Source organism: Sinocyclocheilus anshuiensis, unplaced genomic scaffold, assembly GCF_001515605.1.
Source record: "Sinocyclocheilus anshuiensis isolate Anshui unplaced genomic scaffold, SAMN03320099.WGS_v1.1 scaffold2108, whole genome shotgun sequence".
NCBI classification, from domain to species: domain Eukaryota; kingdom Metazoa; phylum Chordata; class Actinopteri; order Cypriniformes; family Cyprinidae; genus Sinocyclocheilus; species Sinocyclocheilus anshuiensis.
Window position 1 is genome coordinate 106903 of NW_015544242.1, and position 17261 is coordinate 124163.

General features: G+C 37.8%; 4 protein-coding genes across 8 annotated transcripts in view; all 4 read right to left on the reverse strand.

The window, feature by feature from the left end:
• The window catches only part of abca7 (ATP-binding cassette, sub-family A (ABC1), member 7), a 41196-nt gene extending 39779 nt beyond the window's left edge, over positions 1 to 1417 (reverse strand). For both annotated transcript variants that reach the window (XM_016498444.1, XM_016498443.1), the window contains exon 1: positions 1345 to 1417. The gene's annotated coding sequence lies outside the window, so the exon portion shown is untranslated. The remainder of the gene's footprint in view (positions 1 to 1344) is intronic.
• Positions 1418 to 2014: 597 nt separating this feature from the next.
• Positions 2015 to 9083, reverse strand: LOC107697644 (amyloid beta A4 precursor protein-binding family A member 3-like). Of its 3 annotated transcripts, none has more exons than XM_016498447.1 (12): positions 8836 to 9083; positions 7885 to 8347; positions 7141 to 7773; positions 5970 to 6000; positions 5736 to 5881; positions 4862 to 4948; positions 4595 to 4771; positions 3891 to 4070; positions 3577 to 3789; positions 3375 to 3494; positions 3142 to 3282; positions 2015 to 2394 (listed from the first exon to the last, which is right to left on the reverse strand). In XM_016498447.1, the coding sequence occupies exons 2-12, from the start codon at positions 8242 to 8244 to the stop codon at positions 2323 to 2325; spliced, it is 2160 nt and encodes a 719-aa protein (XP_016353933.1). In that variant the 5' UTR covers positions 8245 to 8347; positions 8836 to 9083; the 3' UTR covers positions 2015 to 2322. The 3 variants fall into 3 exon arrangements, with proteins under 3 accessions (XP_016353933.1, XP_016353932.1, XP_016353931.1); XM_016498446.1 differs by having other exon boundaries at positions 7141 to 7776; XM_016498445.1 differs by having other exon boundaries at positions 7141 to 8347.
• An 859-nt stretch (positions 9084 to 9942) lies between these two features.
• On the reverse strand, positions 9943 to 13892 carry pex11g (peroxisomal biogenesis factor 11 gamma). Of its 2 annotated transcripts, XM_016498440.1 has the most exons (7): positions 13825 to 13892; positions 13541 to 13678; positions 12739 to 12924; positions 12478 to 12656; positions 10943 to 11014; positions 10574 to 10842; positions 9943 to 10068 (listed from the first exon to the last, which is right to left on the reverse strand). In XM_016498440.1, the coding sequence occupies exons 2-6, from the start codon at positions 13619 to 13621 to the stop codon at positions 10617 to 10619; spliced, it is 744 nt and encodes a 247-aa protein (XP_016353926.1). In that variant the 5' UTR covers positions 13622 to 13678; positions 13825 to 13892; the 3' UTR covers positions 9943 to 10068; positions 10574 to 10616. The 2 variants fall into 2 exon arrangements, with proteins under 2 accessions (XP_016353926.1, XP_016353925.1); XM_016498439.1 differs by having other exon boundaries at positions 13541 to 13864.
• Positions 13893 to 16383: 2491 nt separating this feature from the next.
• Positions 16384 to 17261, reverse strand: part of LOC107697638 (FYN-binding protein-like) — a gene marked incomplete at its 5' end in the record, with an annotated part of 9123 nt that continues 8245 nt past the window's right edge. The window contains 3 exons of the mRNA XM_016498438.1: positions 16384 to 16718; positions 16860 to 16897; positions 16990 to 17023. Of these exons, the coding sequence (XP_016353924.1) occupies positions 16693 to 16718; positions 16860 to 16897; positions 16990 to 17023 (98 nt within the window). The remainder of the gene's footprint in view (positions 16719 to 16859; positions 16898 to 16989; positions 17024 to 17261) is intronic.

Genomic DNA, 17261 nt, shown 5'->3' on the forward strand with positions numbered 1-17261 from the left:
TGGCCGGTGAGCTTGAGAACGGCACGGCCGGCGGATTCGACGAAGGAGCGGCCGGTGGGCTTGCGGCAACCACATGTGACGACCCCGGGCTGGACTCCGCTTCGTCCACGGTGAAAGCCGATCCGGCGATCCACAGCGTGAAGTTGATGTATTTCCTCAGCGACCAGCACGGATCAGCTCCAGACATGACGAAGCGATATCGTCCTCTTTTGGAAGGCCAAACAAAGTAGTTTCGCTTTCACAATGAAACACACAGCGTCTTCACGACATGGCGGCGGCGGCAACAACAATACTACAGTGAGAATAAAAGTTATGCCTTCTTTCTTTGCGTGAACATTTGGGGCGGCGTTATGCAAATCTTCCCACATAGTGACGTAGACATGTGGGGGCGTGTTAGAACGAGGCGTTTTAGGTAGGTGTGGCTGACTCTTAACTTTTATAAAGAATATCTCTTTGGATTTGAGACTTTAGTCTTTGCAACTTTACAGATCTTCTTTATGCACCAAGAGCTTGTAACACTCCAAAGAGAAAGGAAAAATTGAAATCGCATCATATGACCCCTTTAATTTTTAATGGCTGTCAAGCTCCAAAAATGACAAGTACCATGACTCTACTCCACATGGATTGTGTGCTGTATTCCAAGACTTCTGAATTGATAGCTTTGCCTAAGGGAAAGACCTACATTTAAGATGTTATTCTATGAAAATGTCCTGTTGTAGTTCTCATAACTCATTGTGATTTAAATATGCATATATTTAAATTTGGAGCTTTTGCAATTGGTTCCAACAGCAAAACAATAACAAAATGTCCATTTGTGGAGTGAGCATGCCCTTTATATGAATTGATGAATAGTAGAAAGTTGAAAAACGTGATCTCTTCAGCTTTGACTGTCACATCCTGTTCTTGAAATCCTCATTATACTAATTGGCTTAGGAGACCAGACAAATAAATCTCCTCCAAACTAGGCACAGAAAACATAGCACATAGTTTGTGTCTAGACAATAATGTTACTGAGATTATTATGAGCTGCTTCTGTTTGGACAATATCTTAAAAATACACTGCTGATTTTAAATCTTTATGTAAAGAACTGACCTTCACAACTGACAAACACCCATTGTGGAAGTCAATTAATTAATTTTTCAATTAGAAATCATTTTACTAGTTTTCCTTACAGTGTCATAATATAGAATATAGTATATCTTATATAAATGGGTCATTAATAAGTAATAATCCGTTCATTGCAGGTCATATCACGTCGAATTATTCAGTGCCGCTACTGTAACTTTAATGTTCGCTATTAATGTCTATAAACAACACAGTAATCACGGGTACAATGCCGTTACCTTTCGTTTTATCCCAAACTTCCAATGCTTCATAGACGGTCTGCAGTCCGTGCGCGCTACCGGCGTTACGAGATCACAGTTTGAGGAAATGCCGAGATGGGCGGGGCTTACATTCAAAACATTGAAACCACATTGAGCTTGTAACCAATAGAGAGCGCTGCACTCAGGACATGTAGCCAATCATTTGCTTTGTGTTCATTTAGCGCCCACCCACTCAGGCTTTACATAAACCCTGCGCAATTTCCGGCACTTGGGACAGTGAGGACGTCGAAATGTAATTATTAAAGATTCTGCATATATCCTGTGAGGATTTATCCTGCTATTTATATTGCCGATATATATATATATACACACACAGACATTGGTGTTTATAAAGTCTTAGCTTATATAAAATTATATTAAAAATTATAATTGTTTACTACCTCCATTCTTAAACACACAAGACAAGGAAAAATGTCTTTATGTACTATCTTTAATAAACATCTAATACAGCAGTTATTAAAATATACCTCTCTCTACAGCTAAAAACAAACCAAGGCATAGGTCCATTCATTTTTTTTTACAGGCACTAATTCTTGAGCTCTGTAAAGAGCATGTAAACCATTTAAAAACACTGAACATCAAATCTGTACTGCGATATTGGAGAAGTGCTGGCAGCTTGAGATGGGAGGCTCAAGATGATTTGAGTGTGGATTCTAATACGTAGTCATTCAAACACACAAGGCTTGTCTCCAGGCACCTTGGCTCAGCAGCAAGAGCAAAAAAAAAAAATGTATACATGCAAACCAGCAGTTAAATAAGCAGCTCTAAAACAGCTTTAAATTGGAGGTCCATGATCTCTATACATTTCCTTACACTGTTCAGCTTTAATGCATCTGCTAAAAGGCAGAGTTTAAATAAAAGCCTTTTTCTACACTTCAGTCAAGTGTTTAGTGGCAAATTTGCATGTGACCGAGAGAACCTGAGAGGACCTGCCTCCTAAAGGAACACAGGCTGATCTAGGCCAGTCAGGAGACGGTACGTTGATGTCGGCATAGTCTTCAGATGAATCTGTTACAAATCAAATAAAAATGATTATTATTACTACTTTAAAATCGGCACAACCTATTTTCTAAATGCATGTTACAGCTCTTACTGAGCACATGTAATTGTAAGATCATAACTGGGTCTTTTGGGTGAAAATGACAAGACTTTTCTCTGGTGATGAATCATTTAGTCAGCTTAAACCCACCCCTGGAGGCTCACACTCATCTGTATCCATTTTTGAGTGCAATGTTCATATCTGATCAATAACCGATGCATAGAACCAAGTCAGCGCCCTACATTCTAGATTTTTAGATTAACCATACACTGATGCATGTCACAACATGGAAAAGAAGTCTGAATTAAAGTTCCAATAAAAAGGAAGTAACAACAAAGAAGGCCAAAGGCATGTCTTCACGCATGCTTTGTTTTAATTTACATATTTAAACATTGAAATACTTGTTTTATTATAATTTTTTTTTTTTAATTATAAAATGTATTATTGTACTATGTAGACTTCAATAACCAGAAAAAATAAATACTATGATAGGTTTCACCAGTAAAGTTTTGAAAAATTTGTTTTGTTTCATGTAGTCTGAAGAGAAATAAAAAACTAAACAAGATCCAAACCACATCCATATATGGTTTGAAATCTGATTAATAACTGATTTTTGTGGATCGTGTTAAAGTCTGAATGATCAGATCTCATTTCAAATAGTTTTTAATATAGTATAAAGTGGGTGATTTGTTTAAAGTGCAATACACTCCTCTTACTTCTCCTACAGCACTGGACAGGATGTGAATGATCTTCTCGTGAGGTGTAGCTACGACACTCTGTCCATTGATCTCAATGATACGATGACCAACTCGAATGCCGCCCCGCTCAGCTATTCCACCACGCATTAAACTGCAAACCTATTGCAGAAATCACATTGACTGAATGTCAGACACTCAGTACAGTTTTACAAACATAGTGTCAAAAAAATGTGTTGTAAACAGTTGCTTACAATCCCGTCTTCCACGCTGAAGCCCAGCTGATACTTTGGGTCTGGACGCTTAATGATCGCCATGGTGACAGGTGGACAGTGAACAATGCTGAGCTTTATTATCGACAGGTTCTTTAAATCCTGGAGAATATGATAATTCAACATTTTGACACGCGATGCAAAGTAATCAGGAGCTTTAATTTTAATTTCTGGCTGGTCTTACTCGTATGATACTTTGGCAGGTGGTGATGGGGAGGCCCACCAGACTGGTGCCATTAACGGACATGATGCGATCGCCAATGCTCAGCTCTCCAGAACGTTCCGCAGGGCCGCCGTGCAGCAGATTGGCTACTACCACAGTCGGCAAGATGGAGCCCCAGCCAGACTCCACGATCGCGAGGCCTAATATCTCTCCTGGCTTTTTTGATATGCACACCTGAAGATAAAAAGAGGTGAATGGGCCATAGTAAATTACAAAACAGTGTTGAGAACAACAGCTTTCGGCATGGATCCACATAGAAGGGAAGACATCCTCACCTCTCTGATGTTTTCAGAGCGAGAAAAGTGAACCAGGTCTCCGTTATAAAGTTCTTGAGTGCCGAGGTAATCGCTGTACTCGCCTGGCTTCAGATCACTAGCTTTTATTCCGTTAGTGTACAGAAACTGCTGATATGTGACACCAAAAGCCTGACCAATGGCCTGTGCGATGATCTGAGCCTAAAGAAGACACAAATAAGAGTAAGAAACTATTAAATGTAGATCAAATAGTATCTCAAAAGACATTTATAAGTAAAGTGAAGTGACATGTGGCCAAGTATGGTGACCCATACTTGGAATTAGTGCTCTGCATTTAACCCATCCAAAGTGTGCACACACACAGCAGTGAACACACACACACCGTCAACACACACCCGGAGCAGTGGGCAGCCATTTTTGCTGCGGCGCCCGGGGAGTAGTTGGGGGTTCGGTGCCTTGCTCAAGGGCACCTCAGTCGTGGTATTGAAGGTGGGAGAGAGCGCTGTACATTCACTCCCCCCACCTACAATCCCTGCCGGTACGAGACTCGAACCCGCAACCTTTGGGTTACGAGTCCGACTCTCTAACCATTAGGCCACGACTTCCCCCATTAATGTATGTAAATGCATAATAAAAACCCTATAATAATGACAATGGAACATTTTGACTCTATCCACTGCAAACCAACTCTTTATCAACATGGACACCACACAGAAAGCACTCACATCCTCTGAAGAAAACACATGGCAGATCATCCAGCACTTCTTCGGTGGTGCTGCAGAGCTAGCCGGCGAGTCTGCTGATTTGCGATTGGCTGGCTTCCTGCGGGCCATCAAAACTACGATGTTTCCAATGTCTGCGATGTATGAAATCATCTGCAGAGCATGGTCCATCATGGCCTCCTGGAAGCATGAGAGAAATCAGCCACACATCAGAGAAGACAGCACTCACAGAACATAAGAAGGACTGTCAGGTGTGTTTTTTTGTCTAACCTGTGTGTCAGCACTCAGTACTTTGATTCTCTGTGTAGAAATGAACAGATCGACCTCTGTCATAGGCTGAGACTCTCCTTCAGGTGCCTAGATACACATGCAAATATATCAAAAGGTGTATTAGCCAAGTTAAAACCGTCAAACTAGATTTTTAGAATTTCTAAAGAAAATGCGAGTAGTGGTTTCTCATGTAAAACTCAACACTATAATGAAAGAGTGTTGTGGGCGCTTCCTTAGTGGTCCAAGCCAAACTTTTTAATAGGTTGAAAATGATCCTAACCATCATTCCAAGTCGTTCCAAACCCATAAGTCTTTGGTTAACCTTCGAAACACAAAATAAGAAACCTAAGAGGTTTCTGTCAATTCATTAAAGTCCAGGTAACCAAAACTTTGAAAATCCAAAATGTCATAAAGGCATTGTTAAATGAATCCATAGGAATTGAGCAGTTTAAACTAAGTCTTCTGAAGAGAAATAATCACTGTATGTGATTAACAGATTTAATCTAGGCTTTTATTCACATTAAAACACACATACATAGAGTGAATCAAACATGGGAGCTTGTGCATGTGTTATTAGGTGAAGGCCTGTTTGGGAAGATTTGATTTTTCTTAATATGTAGCCCTGCAAATAAAAGGCTTTTTAAAAAATTTAAATCTATGCGAGTGCCTGGATGCAGAATTTTGTCTTTTTTATGTGATAAGATCCACCTATAATCATTTGTTTCACTATTAAATTATTATTCATTTAAAATGTATAACAGTGGCCCCAATTGGGCCTGCAGTTATAATCCTTATTGTTGAGTCTTGTCGTTATACTTGACAAAAAATGTGTTACATTTGCTTTTTTTTTTATAAATAAATAATATTCTTCCACCTTGATGCGATCCACAGCTTCCTGTGCCTGAGCCATCCGGGCGTTGGTGGAGGGATTTTTCTCAGACTGTAATTGTGTAGATCCAAGATATTTAGCTCCAAATATCACCCCTTCCAGGAGGTCTTCAGGATCACATGGTCCAGGCACTTAAAACAACAACAAATGACATTATCAACTACATCACAAGAGCTATGAAAGTACAACTTGTAAATACTTCTACACGGAGCTTCATACCACTCTTATAAGCCGGCTGTGTCTCAGCTTCCTGTTAAAAGACAAAAGAAAATGAATGACATCACATAGACAACTGAACTCGTTGGTTTCATTGCTGTGTTCAACTCAGAAAGTCGGAATTCCCAACTCTGTTTGTAAAAGTACATTAAAAACACCCCCTGAAGCTCAATTTCCATTTTGCGTGGAAATCCACGACTCCAGATTCACTGAGACGTGGGTGTACAACGTCAAACGTGACGCTGAAGATTACATGATAAAATCTGATCTGATTACATGTGCAGAAACATTTGGAAACCTGTAGGGCTGCCCTTGACTAAAGATTTTTCTGATCAACTAATAGTTGCTAATTTAAAGCGATTAGTCGACTAATCGCACGTTTCTATTAATAAGCCATATAATTCATAATAATAATGAGCCTTTAATTGCCTATCAGCGCTCAAGCGCACGCATAAAAATTGTCACACCGTGCCACAGAAGTAATGATTATGAATGCATCAGGGGGAAAAAACAGCAAGAAGACTGCCTAAACATCATAATAATTAATCAATAAACTAGTGTTTCTGTCTGTCATGGAGTACGTGACTTCGCCACTTCCTGTGGAGGAAACCTGTTTCATGGAATTAAAAAAAATAAAATAATAAATACAAATAAAAAAATTTAATTCGGCCTTTTTATCTCACAATCCTGACTTTATTTCTAATCTAAGTTTATGTATTAAATATTGAGATAACATATCGCCATTCAGATTTTTTTCTCAGAAAAGAGATATAAATTCCGAATTGCAAGAAAAAAAAAGTCAGAATTGTGAGACGTTAATTGCGAGATATTAACTTGAAATTGGAGAAATTAAGTCAGAATTGTGTGCAATAAACACACAATTCTGAGAAATCATTTCTGTGAATTACAAATTACGAGATGTACAATTAAAAAAGTGAGATCTTTTGCAAATTGCGAGAAAGTCAGAATGTGAGATAAGTCGCAATTATCAATATCGTTTTATTCCCCGGCAGAAATGGGCTTCCATAGAAACAGCTGTGTAAAATGCTTTAAATGCTTTTCTGTCAAGCAATGGACTTTTATGGTGAAAGACGTTAAGAAAGATGTTTCCCACATCTGCTTTTAATTGGAACACAGTCTAACTAACTACAATTTAAAAGGACTAAAATCTCACCAGATCATTGTTTGGGGAGACAGACTGATCCGCGCTAAGGCCTTTAGATGCCGTCCACTGCTCCTCCTCTATGATTCCTGAGACCAACAGCTCATCCTGCAGGTGTCTGTGCCAAGCGTCCTCACTGTGAGATATGGAGATCATCTCATCTGCATCACTGCTCTGCCTTCTGAGCCCTGACTGATGTCCGGGGGTCACCAGGGGTGTGTGAACCAACAGTGGGGCAGTTCTGGGTTCTTCAGGCTCTGGCTCCTCTAGCAGCTGTAGCAGATCTTTCTGATACTCATGTGAAAAGAGCAAAGCTTCAGGGACGTTTCTGTCCGCATCTGCACATGCTGACTGGACACTGAACTCAAGCTCTTGGAAGGAGGAAGCAGCGGCCTCCGCTAGAGTATTCGACTTGTGTGGAGCACCGTGATTGGCTGATTCATCAGGTGTGCAGTGGGCGGGATTCTCTAAAGTAGCTGATGGATAAAAAAGATGGAGCTGAGTGAGGAGACTTTGAATGTGCGAGTGGTCAATATCATGTTTCGCACTTTTGTCTTTGATTTTCTCTTTCTTTATTTCTTCTTCATTCCTCAATTTTCTATCTCTATCCTCTACATATTTCTCTTTTGTTTCTTGCTGCTCATCCTGCTGTTGAAAAACACAAATTTCAGGCTTATTCTCACACATTTCTTGAGCCAAAAGCTCTTCGGCTTTGTCAGAAGCTTCGCTGGAGTCCTGAGCTCCGTAATCGCTTACTGCAGACACCGTGTCTTCATTCAACTTCGTGTTGAAAGATCCAGGAGCCTCTAAATCTCCCACCGAACAGCTTTCAAGCCCTACAACCGAACTGGCCTCGCTGGAAGAGTCGGACCACCAGTCCAGTGGCGGGGGCTCGATGGGGTTATAGGAATCTAGATCCTCCGACTCAGGGCTCTGCCAATTTTCACTGTGCAGATTTGTGGATTCAGCACGGTTAGTTGAGTAGTCAGAACCATCAGGAGCCCAATTTGCGTCCTGGGCTGAAGCTTCGGTTTGAGCATTCGAGGAATCATAAGAAGCAGGTTGGGAACTCTGTTCTGACTCCAAACCTCCATTGTAGAGAAAATCATCTGCCATTACTACTGGTAATTCTTTGCCTCATCCAGCAACTTCTCAGCTTCCCTTAAGACCCTTAATACACATTCATCTTCCAGAAGAGCCTTGATCCATGTAAAACGACCTAAATAACAGATTATCAAAGTGTAAGATTAAAGCAAACCAGTGACTTAGTGAAATATACTGTAACATGTTTCATTATATCTACTCAACCTTTATTATTATTATTTTCCCCATTTTATAATTATAGTTAAGTCATGAAAAGTATGAAAAAGTACACATGGTAGTATGAAAATCGGAGAACTATGTTAATACCATTGTATTTGAATAAGGTTCATTGCTCGGTTCCCATCAAAGTATCAAGGAAATACCGATCACTGTATCACGGTACAATCACAGTACTTTTGGTAAAGTAAATTAAGAGCATGGTGGTCTACAAAGATAAGGTACAGCGTGACAGATTTGTGTGTCATTGTTTATACATACGAGCATGCAAATTATGAGCGAGTGTCAAGGAGAAAATTGATTTGTGTAAACTGAACGGACAATCCAAGCACACAAGTAAGAAAGATTTGTAAATTAAATTTAATGTTATTTAGTACAACAGCTTACCTTTTATCTAGATCCCCATCAATAACTATCAAGCAGTATCACGCATATTCTGGTAGTTTGGATTGGTTATTTAGATTGGAGCCGGTCAAAAGCATGTCGTGTTTCAATGAGACAGTCCTACAAATTAACGGAATACATTTTTGTACAGAACGCAGAACTTATATTCGGTTTTCACTGTTATTGTGCGACTCCACAAAACTTCAATGTAGTTCAGAACGTCAGCATTGCGCATGCGCACCGGGACAAGACATAACTAATCCATCGTGTTGTCAAACGAGGTGCACAGCAGGGTTGCCAGGTTTTCACAACAAAACCCGCCCAATTGCTACTCAAAACTAGCCCAAGACTAGGCCAATCAAAAACACTGCCATGAATAAAGAATGGTATCAAAACGTTCTGCAAGAGCGACTTCTTCCAACGATCCATGAGCAATTTGGTGATGATCCGTGCATTTTCCAACGTGATGGAGCACCATGTCACAAAGCAAGAGTGAGAAAGAAGTGGCTAGAAGATCATTACATTGAAATTTTGGATCCGTGGCCAGGCAACTCCCTGGATCTCAATCCCATAGAGAACCTGTGGTCAGTCCTCAAAAGGCGAGTGGACAAGCAGAAGTGCACAGCAGGGTTGCCAGGTTTTCACAACAAAACCCGCCCAATTGCTACTCAAAACTAGCCCAAAACTAGGCCAATCGCATAGTGCAAAAATACACGTTTTTGGCGGGGTTCCCCTGGTAAAATTCGCACTCCACGGGCTAAATACACAATACATAACATCGATACATAATATCGGGGTCGCTTTAACCCGCGGACATGAAAAACAACCCACGGCAACAGTGATAAAGCAGCCCAATTCCGAGGGAAACCCGCGGACTTGGCAACACTGGTGCACAGAATTTCTATTTAAATGATTATAAAAATGACTCTAAAAATATAAATGAGAAATTAAAGGCTTCTCCACATTTCAAAGAGTCATTGAAAAAAAATCATTTATTTCGCAATTCCGTTTGAAACATTTTCACATTATTAGTTTTCAAATGGTACATTTTCTCGAATACATTCATCTATATACAATTAAATATATATATATTTTTTCATTATTCACCAGTGTATCTAAGTTTTGACAAAATTCCTAAATACAGATTTCTCAGTTAGCCTGTATAAATTGCACATTATTAAACAAAATAATTAATTATTACATAACGCATAATTATTACAAATAGCAACAGATTTGTAAGAGTAAAGAGTGAATTGCAGAGGTTATGAAGAACAAGGGTCAACACTCTAAATATTGACTCATTATAATTTTTTGCCAATAAAAGCCTTTAAAACTTATGATATGCTTATCAGATTTTCAGAATACCATAGAAACGTGTGGAAAAATAACCTACAAATACTGAAGCAGCAAACTTTGCAAAACACAATTTATGTCACTGCCAAAACTTGTGTGTGTGTGTTTATATTACAATTTTTTTTATAGTTTTTTTTTTTTTTTTAGTTTTTTTTTTAAAGAAATTAATACTTTTATTCAGCAAGGACACATTAAATTGATCAAAATTGTGAATAATGACATTTATAATGTTACAAAAGAGTTATATTTTAAATAAATGCTGCTCTTTTTAACTTTCAGTGTATCTAAGTTTTGACAAAATTCCTAAATACAGATTTCTCAGTTAGCCTGTATAAATTGCACATTATTAAACAAAATAATTAATTATTACATAAGGCATAATTATTACAAATAGCAACAGATTTGTAAGAGTAAAGCTATCCAGTGATGCTTCAGGAACATGCTCCTTGATCACCGGAGCTCATCTGTAGAAGGCCTATCAGTGAGGAGGTCGTTCCCATCAGTCCCACCAGCCATGGAGGAAACCGTCCAGCCCACAGAAATCCAGGTGGCATCCAATGAATAGCATTGCTGAGATCTGCCAAACTGCTCAGGATACTGAACACTTCCCCTCTGATCTGCCTCTGGAGCACAGCTTTCTGAGAAAAGGCTTCCTCCCTGACAGTCAGACACAATGAGCCATTCTGTGTTTGGGCAGTGAATATGGAAACATTAACATTTAGACCTAAGCGTCACGCTTTTAAAAATGAACACCCACCTGCTCTCAGCTGAAGCTGAGCTTTGACACGTCTGCGATTTTCTCTTCAGAATCTGGATGGACCTAATGGATCTAAAAACAAAGATTTTTGCTGTTTACCAAAGACAAACACATATTGTACAGAACAGGGTTATTATTGTTAAAACTAACTACTTTAGTTTACCATAAAAGTAATATTGAAATAAAATGTCAGTGTATCCGAAATCACGTGCTGTCTGAGTACGTACTACATTTGTTCAAAATTTATTTAAAAATGTAATAAAATGAGTTCAATAAAGTATGCATGCGTGTAGTATGATTGCAATCCGGACACACATGTTGGACTTGCTATGTGACCTATGGTCAGCTGCATCACTTTCCTGCCTTCTCTACTCACTCTTGGACTTACGGGTAAGTGTCCACTGGATGTGTACTTCAGAATTACAGTGGAAGCAGATCAACTGGGTACATTTTGAGTTTTATGAATACTGTGAATTTGGCCATACCAGTGCTATTTTAGGATAACTGAGATACTATTGTAATTTTTTAAAAATATTTTGAAGTAGTTTTTATTTTTAGATTTTTTTATTTTCATTTTAATGTTAAAGTTTTTTGTGTGGTTTATACATACAGTCATGGCCAAAAGTTTTGGCAGTGACATAAATTTTGTGTTTTGCTTGAGCTGTTGTGGCGTTCATTCACATTGTTTCTAGAGTTTGTTATTTTAGTAAATTAAGTTAAACTGAATTAAATTGTATGTCACCTTAGAAATTACTTGAAACAAGTTATATAGATGGATAGATACTCACTCACTCACTCACTCTCTCTCTCTCTATATATATATATATATTTTTTATTTTTTTTTATTTTTTTTTTCTTCCAGTTAATGTTTATTTTAGATGAAAATCATACTTTCATTGGCAACTAGCTGAAATAAGTTTTTTTTTTCAGTTAATGTTTATTTTATTGCAAGATATGACATTTTTATGGTTTTAGCTTTAGTTAATAATAATTTACAAATAATTACAAAATTATAAACAATACAACATTTATAACACATTTAAAACTATATTACTATATATTTAAAACTATATTAAAACATAATATAAAATATTTAAAATTCAAAAATTATATAAAACATATTAATATAAATAGATACTCACTCACTCACTCTCTATATATATATATATATTTTATTTTTATTTATTTTTTTTTTCTTCCAGTTAATGTTTATTTTAGGTGACAAAAGTTTTTTTTTATGGTTTTAGTTTTAACTATAATAACCCTGGGAAAAACTACTTGTACTACAACAGCTTTTCGCCTACTATAAAGGAGGCATAATTAGGAGGCAGGGTTAGCAGTTCTATAACAAATCATTTAATTTCATTAGTGGATTTTATTTAATAACTTTTCTTTGTTTTACATTTTTACAGTTAACCTAAAACATTCCAGGTTTAAAAACGTTTTTTAAGAAGTCACAATTTTTATCGTGTGCTCCGACATCTGGACCCCACTGCACTGTATGTGGTGATGTCCAGTCCACTCTCTGCCTTTACCTGAGTATGCTGAGGATAAGTGATATGCCCCAGAGGCCTGTGCTCCGCACCCACCACCTGTCAGATTTGGTTTTGATGAGCTCTGCATCTGCCGCCCAGGCGATGTGCTCGCAGGGGTAATACAACTGATCCGCTACATTATTCAGAATTGACATCCAGCGCACCAAAGCATCCTCCTCCTAAGAAAAAAAAAGCCATTAAATCAGACTCTCCTTCAAAACTCCAATTTTACATTTAAACAGAGCCCTCCTGTGTCCTCACCGAGGCTCCTAACCCATAGCCGGTGGAGTACGCCAGCATGGACAGGTCATCAAAGAGCCTGAGGGTGGTTCTGCAGTCACTCAACTGAGCGGAGAACAGCAGGAGACTCTTCCCCAATGAAGACTGAGCGTTCTTTCCAGCTAGAACAGCACCTACCAGCTGAGACCCATAGCAGACCGTCCTTATCTAGACAACAGCAAAAAAACAATAAATACATTGTGCAGCAGTTCCTGCACTGAAATCACATATGTCACCAAGCAGCTTTAATGCATAACTGGGAATATGCAATGTGCCTGATTAATTCCTCACATGTACTACATTTCTAACAAGATTTAATAGTAACAGAGCACTGTAAATTTGTCAAACACAAACCAACATGATTTAAAGTCATTTCAGTTAAAATGTCTCATACACAATCTCTTAAACTTATAATGTTGATAATAACAAATATTTTACTTTATATTTTTTATTTTCACTTTTAAATGCAGTAACTACTATTCTTTGTTTACGTAAATAAAAAGGAAAAAAGTTAATGTGCAATGTACGTTTGTATGTTGTCTATGCATATACAATACTCATAATTAAATGTTGAAACGTCTCTTACAATAGGCTGCAATTTCTTAAACGTACAAACTCTTAAGACATTATGATCGGATCTTACAGTTAATAATTAAGTATTTTATTTTATATTTATTATTCTTATTAAATACAATACCAACCATTTACACAAATAAAAAAAGTTAAAGTGCAATGTGCATTACCATACGTGTTGTCTATTACATACGTGTAAATACAAACTTACCACTTTATCTCTTCCTCTGTATGACTCTAACGCATTTATGAAGGACTCGACTGAATTCTGCATGATTTGTCTAATTCTCATCTGCAGACACTCAATCCTGCGAAGAGGAGGCTGCTTCTTGTTTGCAAATTTTCCAGCCTAAAGATGTGACGTAGTACATCCATTAATAACTTTGCAGAACGTCAGACATATTAAAACACATAAAAGACGAGTTTTGTTTTCTACACTAGTTTAAAATTCATCTTTTTGACAGCAGTCTTGCTTTAGGTTAGTGGACTTCGTACCGGAAATTATTCAGATTCACGTCAGACCAAAGCAGTCAGGAGCCGATTTCAAGAGCCACTGCGACGGCATACTGCACCTGCCAATCATAGTTGAGTGTGCTGGCAAAGAAAACACTGCTAGTGTAGGCAGTGGCATTGCATTAGGCTTGTTCGAGATGCATCGGTGCTGCGCAGACCGATCGGCGTATGACATCAAAGTACCGCGAGAGCGATACAAAAGCTTAAAGAGTCACTAGGTGCGTTCGACTTCATGCAACACTGCGCAGACCGATCGGCGGCTGACTTGAAGCAGTGCATGCCGGTTAGAAATTTAGTCCGACTTGAACCGGTGCCGACGCCACATCACTGTCACGTGTGGCATCAAAGTACCGCGATAGCGTTTCGAGAGCAGCCGACCAGGTCATCAAAGAGCCTGAGGGTGGTTCTGCAGTCACTCAACTGAGCGGAGAACAGCAGGAGACTCTTCCCCAATGAAGACTGAGCGTTCTTTCCAGCTAGAACAGCACCTACCAGCTGAGACCCATAGCAGACCGTCCTTATCTAGACAACAGCAAAAAAACAATAAATACATTGTGCAGCAGTTCCTGCACTGAAATCACATATGTCACCAAGCAGCTTTAATGCATAACTGGGAATATGCAATGTGCCTGATTAATTCCTCACATGTACTACATTTCTAACAAGATTTAATAGTAACAGAGCACCGTAAATTTGTCTAACACAAACCAACATGATTTTTTTAACCAGATTTAAAGTCATTTCAGTTAAAATGTCTCATACACAATCTCTTAAACTTATAATGTTGATAATAACAAATATTTTACTTTATATTTTTTATTTTCACTTTTAAATGCAGTAACTACTATTCTTTGTTTACGTAAATAAAAAGGAAAAAAGTTAATGTGCAATGTACGTTTGTATGTTGTCTATGCATATACAATACTCATAATTAAATGTTGAAACGTCTCTTACAATAGGCTGCAATTTCTTAAACGTACAAACTCTTAAGACATTATGATCGGATCTTACAGTTAATAATTAAGTATTTTATTTTATATTTATTATTCTTATTAAATACAATACCAACCATTTACACAAATAAAAAAAGTTAAAGTGCAATGTGCATTACCATACGTGTTGTCTATTACATACGTGTAAATACAAACTTACCACTTTATCTCTTCCTCTGTATGACTCTAACGCATTTATGAAGGACTCGACTGAATTCTGCATGATTTGTCTAATTCTCATCTGCAGACACTCAATCCTGCGAAGAGGAGGCTGCTTCTTGTTTGCAAATTTTCCAGCCTAAAGATGTGACGTAGTACATCCATTAATAACTTTGCAGAACGTCAGACATATTAAAACACATAAAAGACGAGTTTTGTTTTCTACACTAGTTTAAAATTCATCTTTTTGACAGCAGTCTTGCTTTAGGTTAGTGGACTTCGTACCGGAAATTATTCAGATTCACGTCAGACCAAAGCAGTCAGGAGCCGATTTCAAGAGCCACTGCGACGGCATACTGCACCTGCCAATCATAGTTGAGTGTGCTGGCAAAGAAAACACTGCTAGTGTAGGCAGTGGCATTGCATTAGGCTTGTTCGAGATGCATCGGTGCTGCGCAGACCGATCGGCGTATGACATCAAAGTACCGCGAGAGCGATACAAAAGCTTAAAGAGTCACTAGGTGCGTTCGACTTCATGCAACACTGCGCAGACCGATCGGCGGCTGACTTGAAGCAGTGCATGCCGGTTAGAAATTTAGTCCGACTTGAACCGGCGCCGACGCCACGTCACTGTCACGTGTGGCATCAGCTGGCGCAGCTTTTTCAGAGCGACTGCAGAAGTGCTGATGACACACAGCTGTTTCACGATTGGCCAAATTCACCACATGACAACAATGACGTGTGTTTCTAACATCTTCAAATCCAATACTGCTCATAAATCTGTGTTTTTAGAACATTAAAAGCTTTTTTACTGTAGTTGCAATGTTATATTGAGTCACGTTTATCATGAAAGCATATATACCCCCACTTTATTAGTATTTAAATAGTATATATTTACGTTGAACTTTATTCTTGAACAGATGGCGCTGTATTAAGCAGTATATAAAAAGTGTTTCTGTTGCTCATGAAAACGTTTCTGAAACGTCTGTGTATTTGACAAATATAGCATTTAATTCACTTCATCTGTGTTAGAGTATGCAAACACCGTGTGAGCGTCACTAACGGGAGCAGAAAGTGTCCGGCTTGAGGCTCTGTTTTCAACTCCGTCCCCGACTGCAAGCGGCTACTCTCGTTGACTGCCGTCTGTAGCCGTGCTTCAAGTCGAACGCACCTGTTTACTCTCTAATCACTCTCGCGGTGCTTTGATGTCATACTCCGATCGGTCTGCGCAGCACCGATGCATCTCCAGCCTATTTTAAGTGTTTGTAAAGAAAAGAAGAAAAAAAAACCCAAGCATCATTATTGAAATAGTTGCAGGATAAAAGTTTAAAAGTAAATGGTGAACCACAGAGGAAAAAAAAACATTTTTAAAACGAATGTAAACTTTTTTTCTTTTTATTTGAAAAGAGATTTCCATATATCACAAAATAGACAAATCTGAAAGTAAACAAATATCAAAAACATCCCAATGATAATTACAGTTTTCCGATCACAATAATTCTAATAATTATAATGTTCCGTAAAATAATTATTTCTACAATATACAAAGCTTCGAGTTTTCAGTTTTTTAGTTTTCTTGAAGCAAACATCTTCATGTCATTCATTCATTCGTTATAAGAAACAGTCGGTGTTCAGTCTCTTTTTACTTTCTCAGGTGAAAACTGTTTTACGTGGATGATAACCATCACCTCTAAGCAGGTCAGCTGTCGTCATTGTCATATATATCTGTCAGTAAGCAAACAAACAAAAATAAATAAATCAAATTTGCTATTATAATTACAAGGAAAACCAAATAAAAATCCCTCTTTTGATGGGATGAAACAAGATATTTGATTTAGATATTTAAAAAAATATATATATATGTACCTGAAGCAGTATCAATGTCATCATAAACCTCATTCTCCCTGAAAATGAAAGTAGAGGATTTGATAACATTTAAAAAAAAATATTAGCAAATAAAAATTACTTGTATTACTGTATGTAAATTAATACGTACTCATGCAAAAGGTAATTCAAAGGTACATATCCATCTGTGCAATGAGAAAGAGCATACAATTATTAATAATGATAAATAATTGTATACTTATTCTTTTACTAAAACTGATTTCTCAGTGCTCTGGGTGCTTTGATCATTTAAAGGGGTCATATGATGCTGCTAAAAAGAACATTATTTTGTGTATTTGGTGTAATGAAATGTTTATGCGGTTTAAGGTTAAAAAAAACACATTATTTTCCACATACTGTACATTATTGTTTCTCCTCTATGCC

Coding starts and splice junctions, on each gene's coding strand:
- pex11g (XM_016498440.1), bottom strand. CDS start 13,621: ATGAGAATTAGACAAATCATGCAGAATTCAGTCGAGTCCTTCATAAAT. Junction 12,657..12,738: donor GCTATGGGTTAGGAGCCTCG/GTGAGGACACAG, acceptor TTTTTTTCTTAG/GAGGAGGATGCTTTGGTGCG. Junction 10,843..10,942: donor TCAGCTTCAGCTGAGAGCAG/GTGGGTGTTCAT, acceptor TCTGACTGTCAG/GGAGGAAGCCTTTTCTCAGA.
- LOC107697644 (XM_016498445.1), bottom strand. CDS start 8,244: ATGGCAGATGATTTTCTCTACAATGGAGGTTTGGAGTCAGAACAGAGT. Junction 4,949..5,735: donor AAGCTGTGGATCGCATCAAG/GTGGAAGAATAT, acceptor ATGTGTATCTAG/GCACCTGAAGGAGAGTCTCA. Junction 3,790..3,890: donor GCTCTGAAAACATCAGAGAG/GTGAGGATGTCT, acceptor TTTTATCTTCAG/GTGTGCATATCAAAAAAGCC.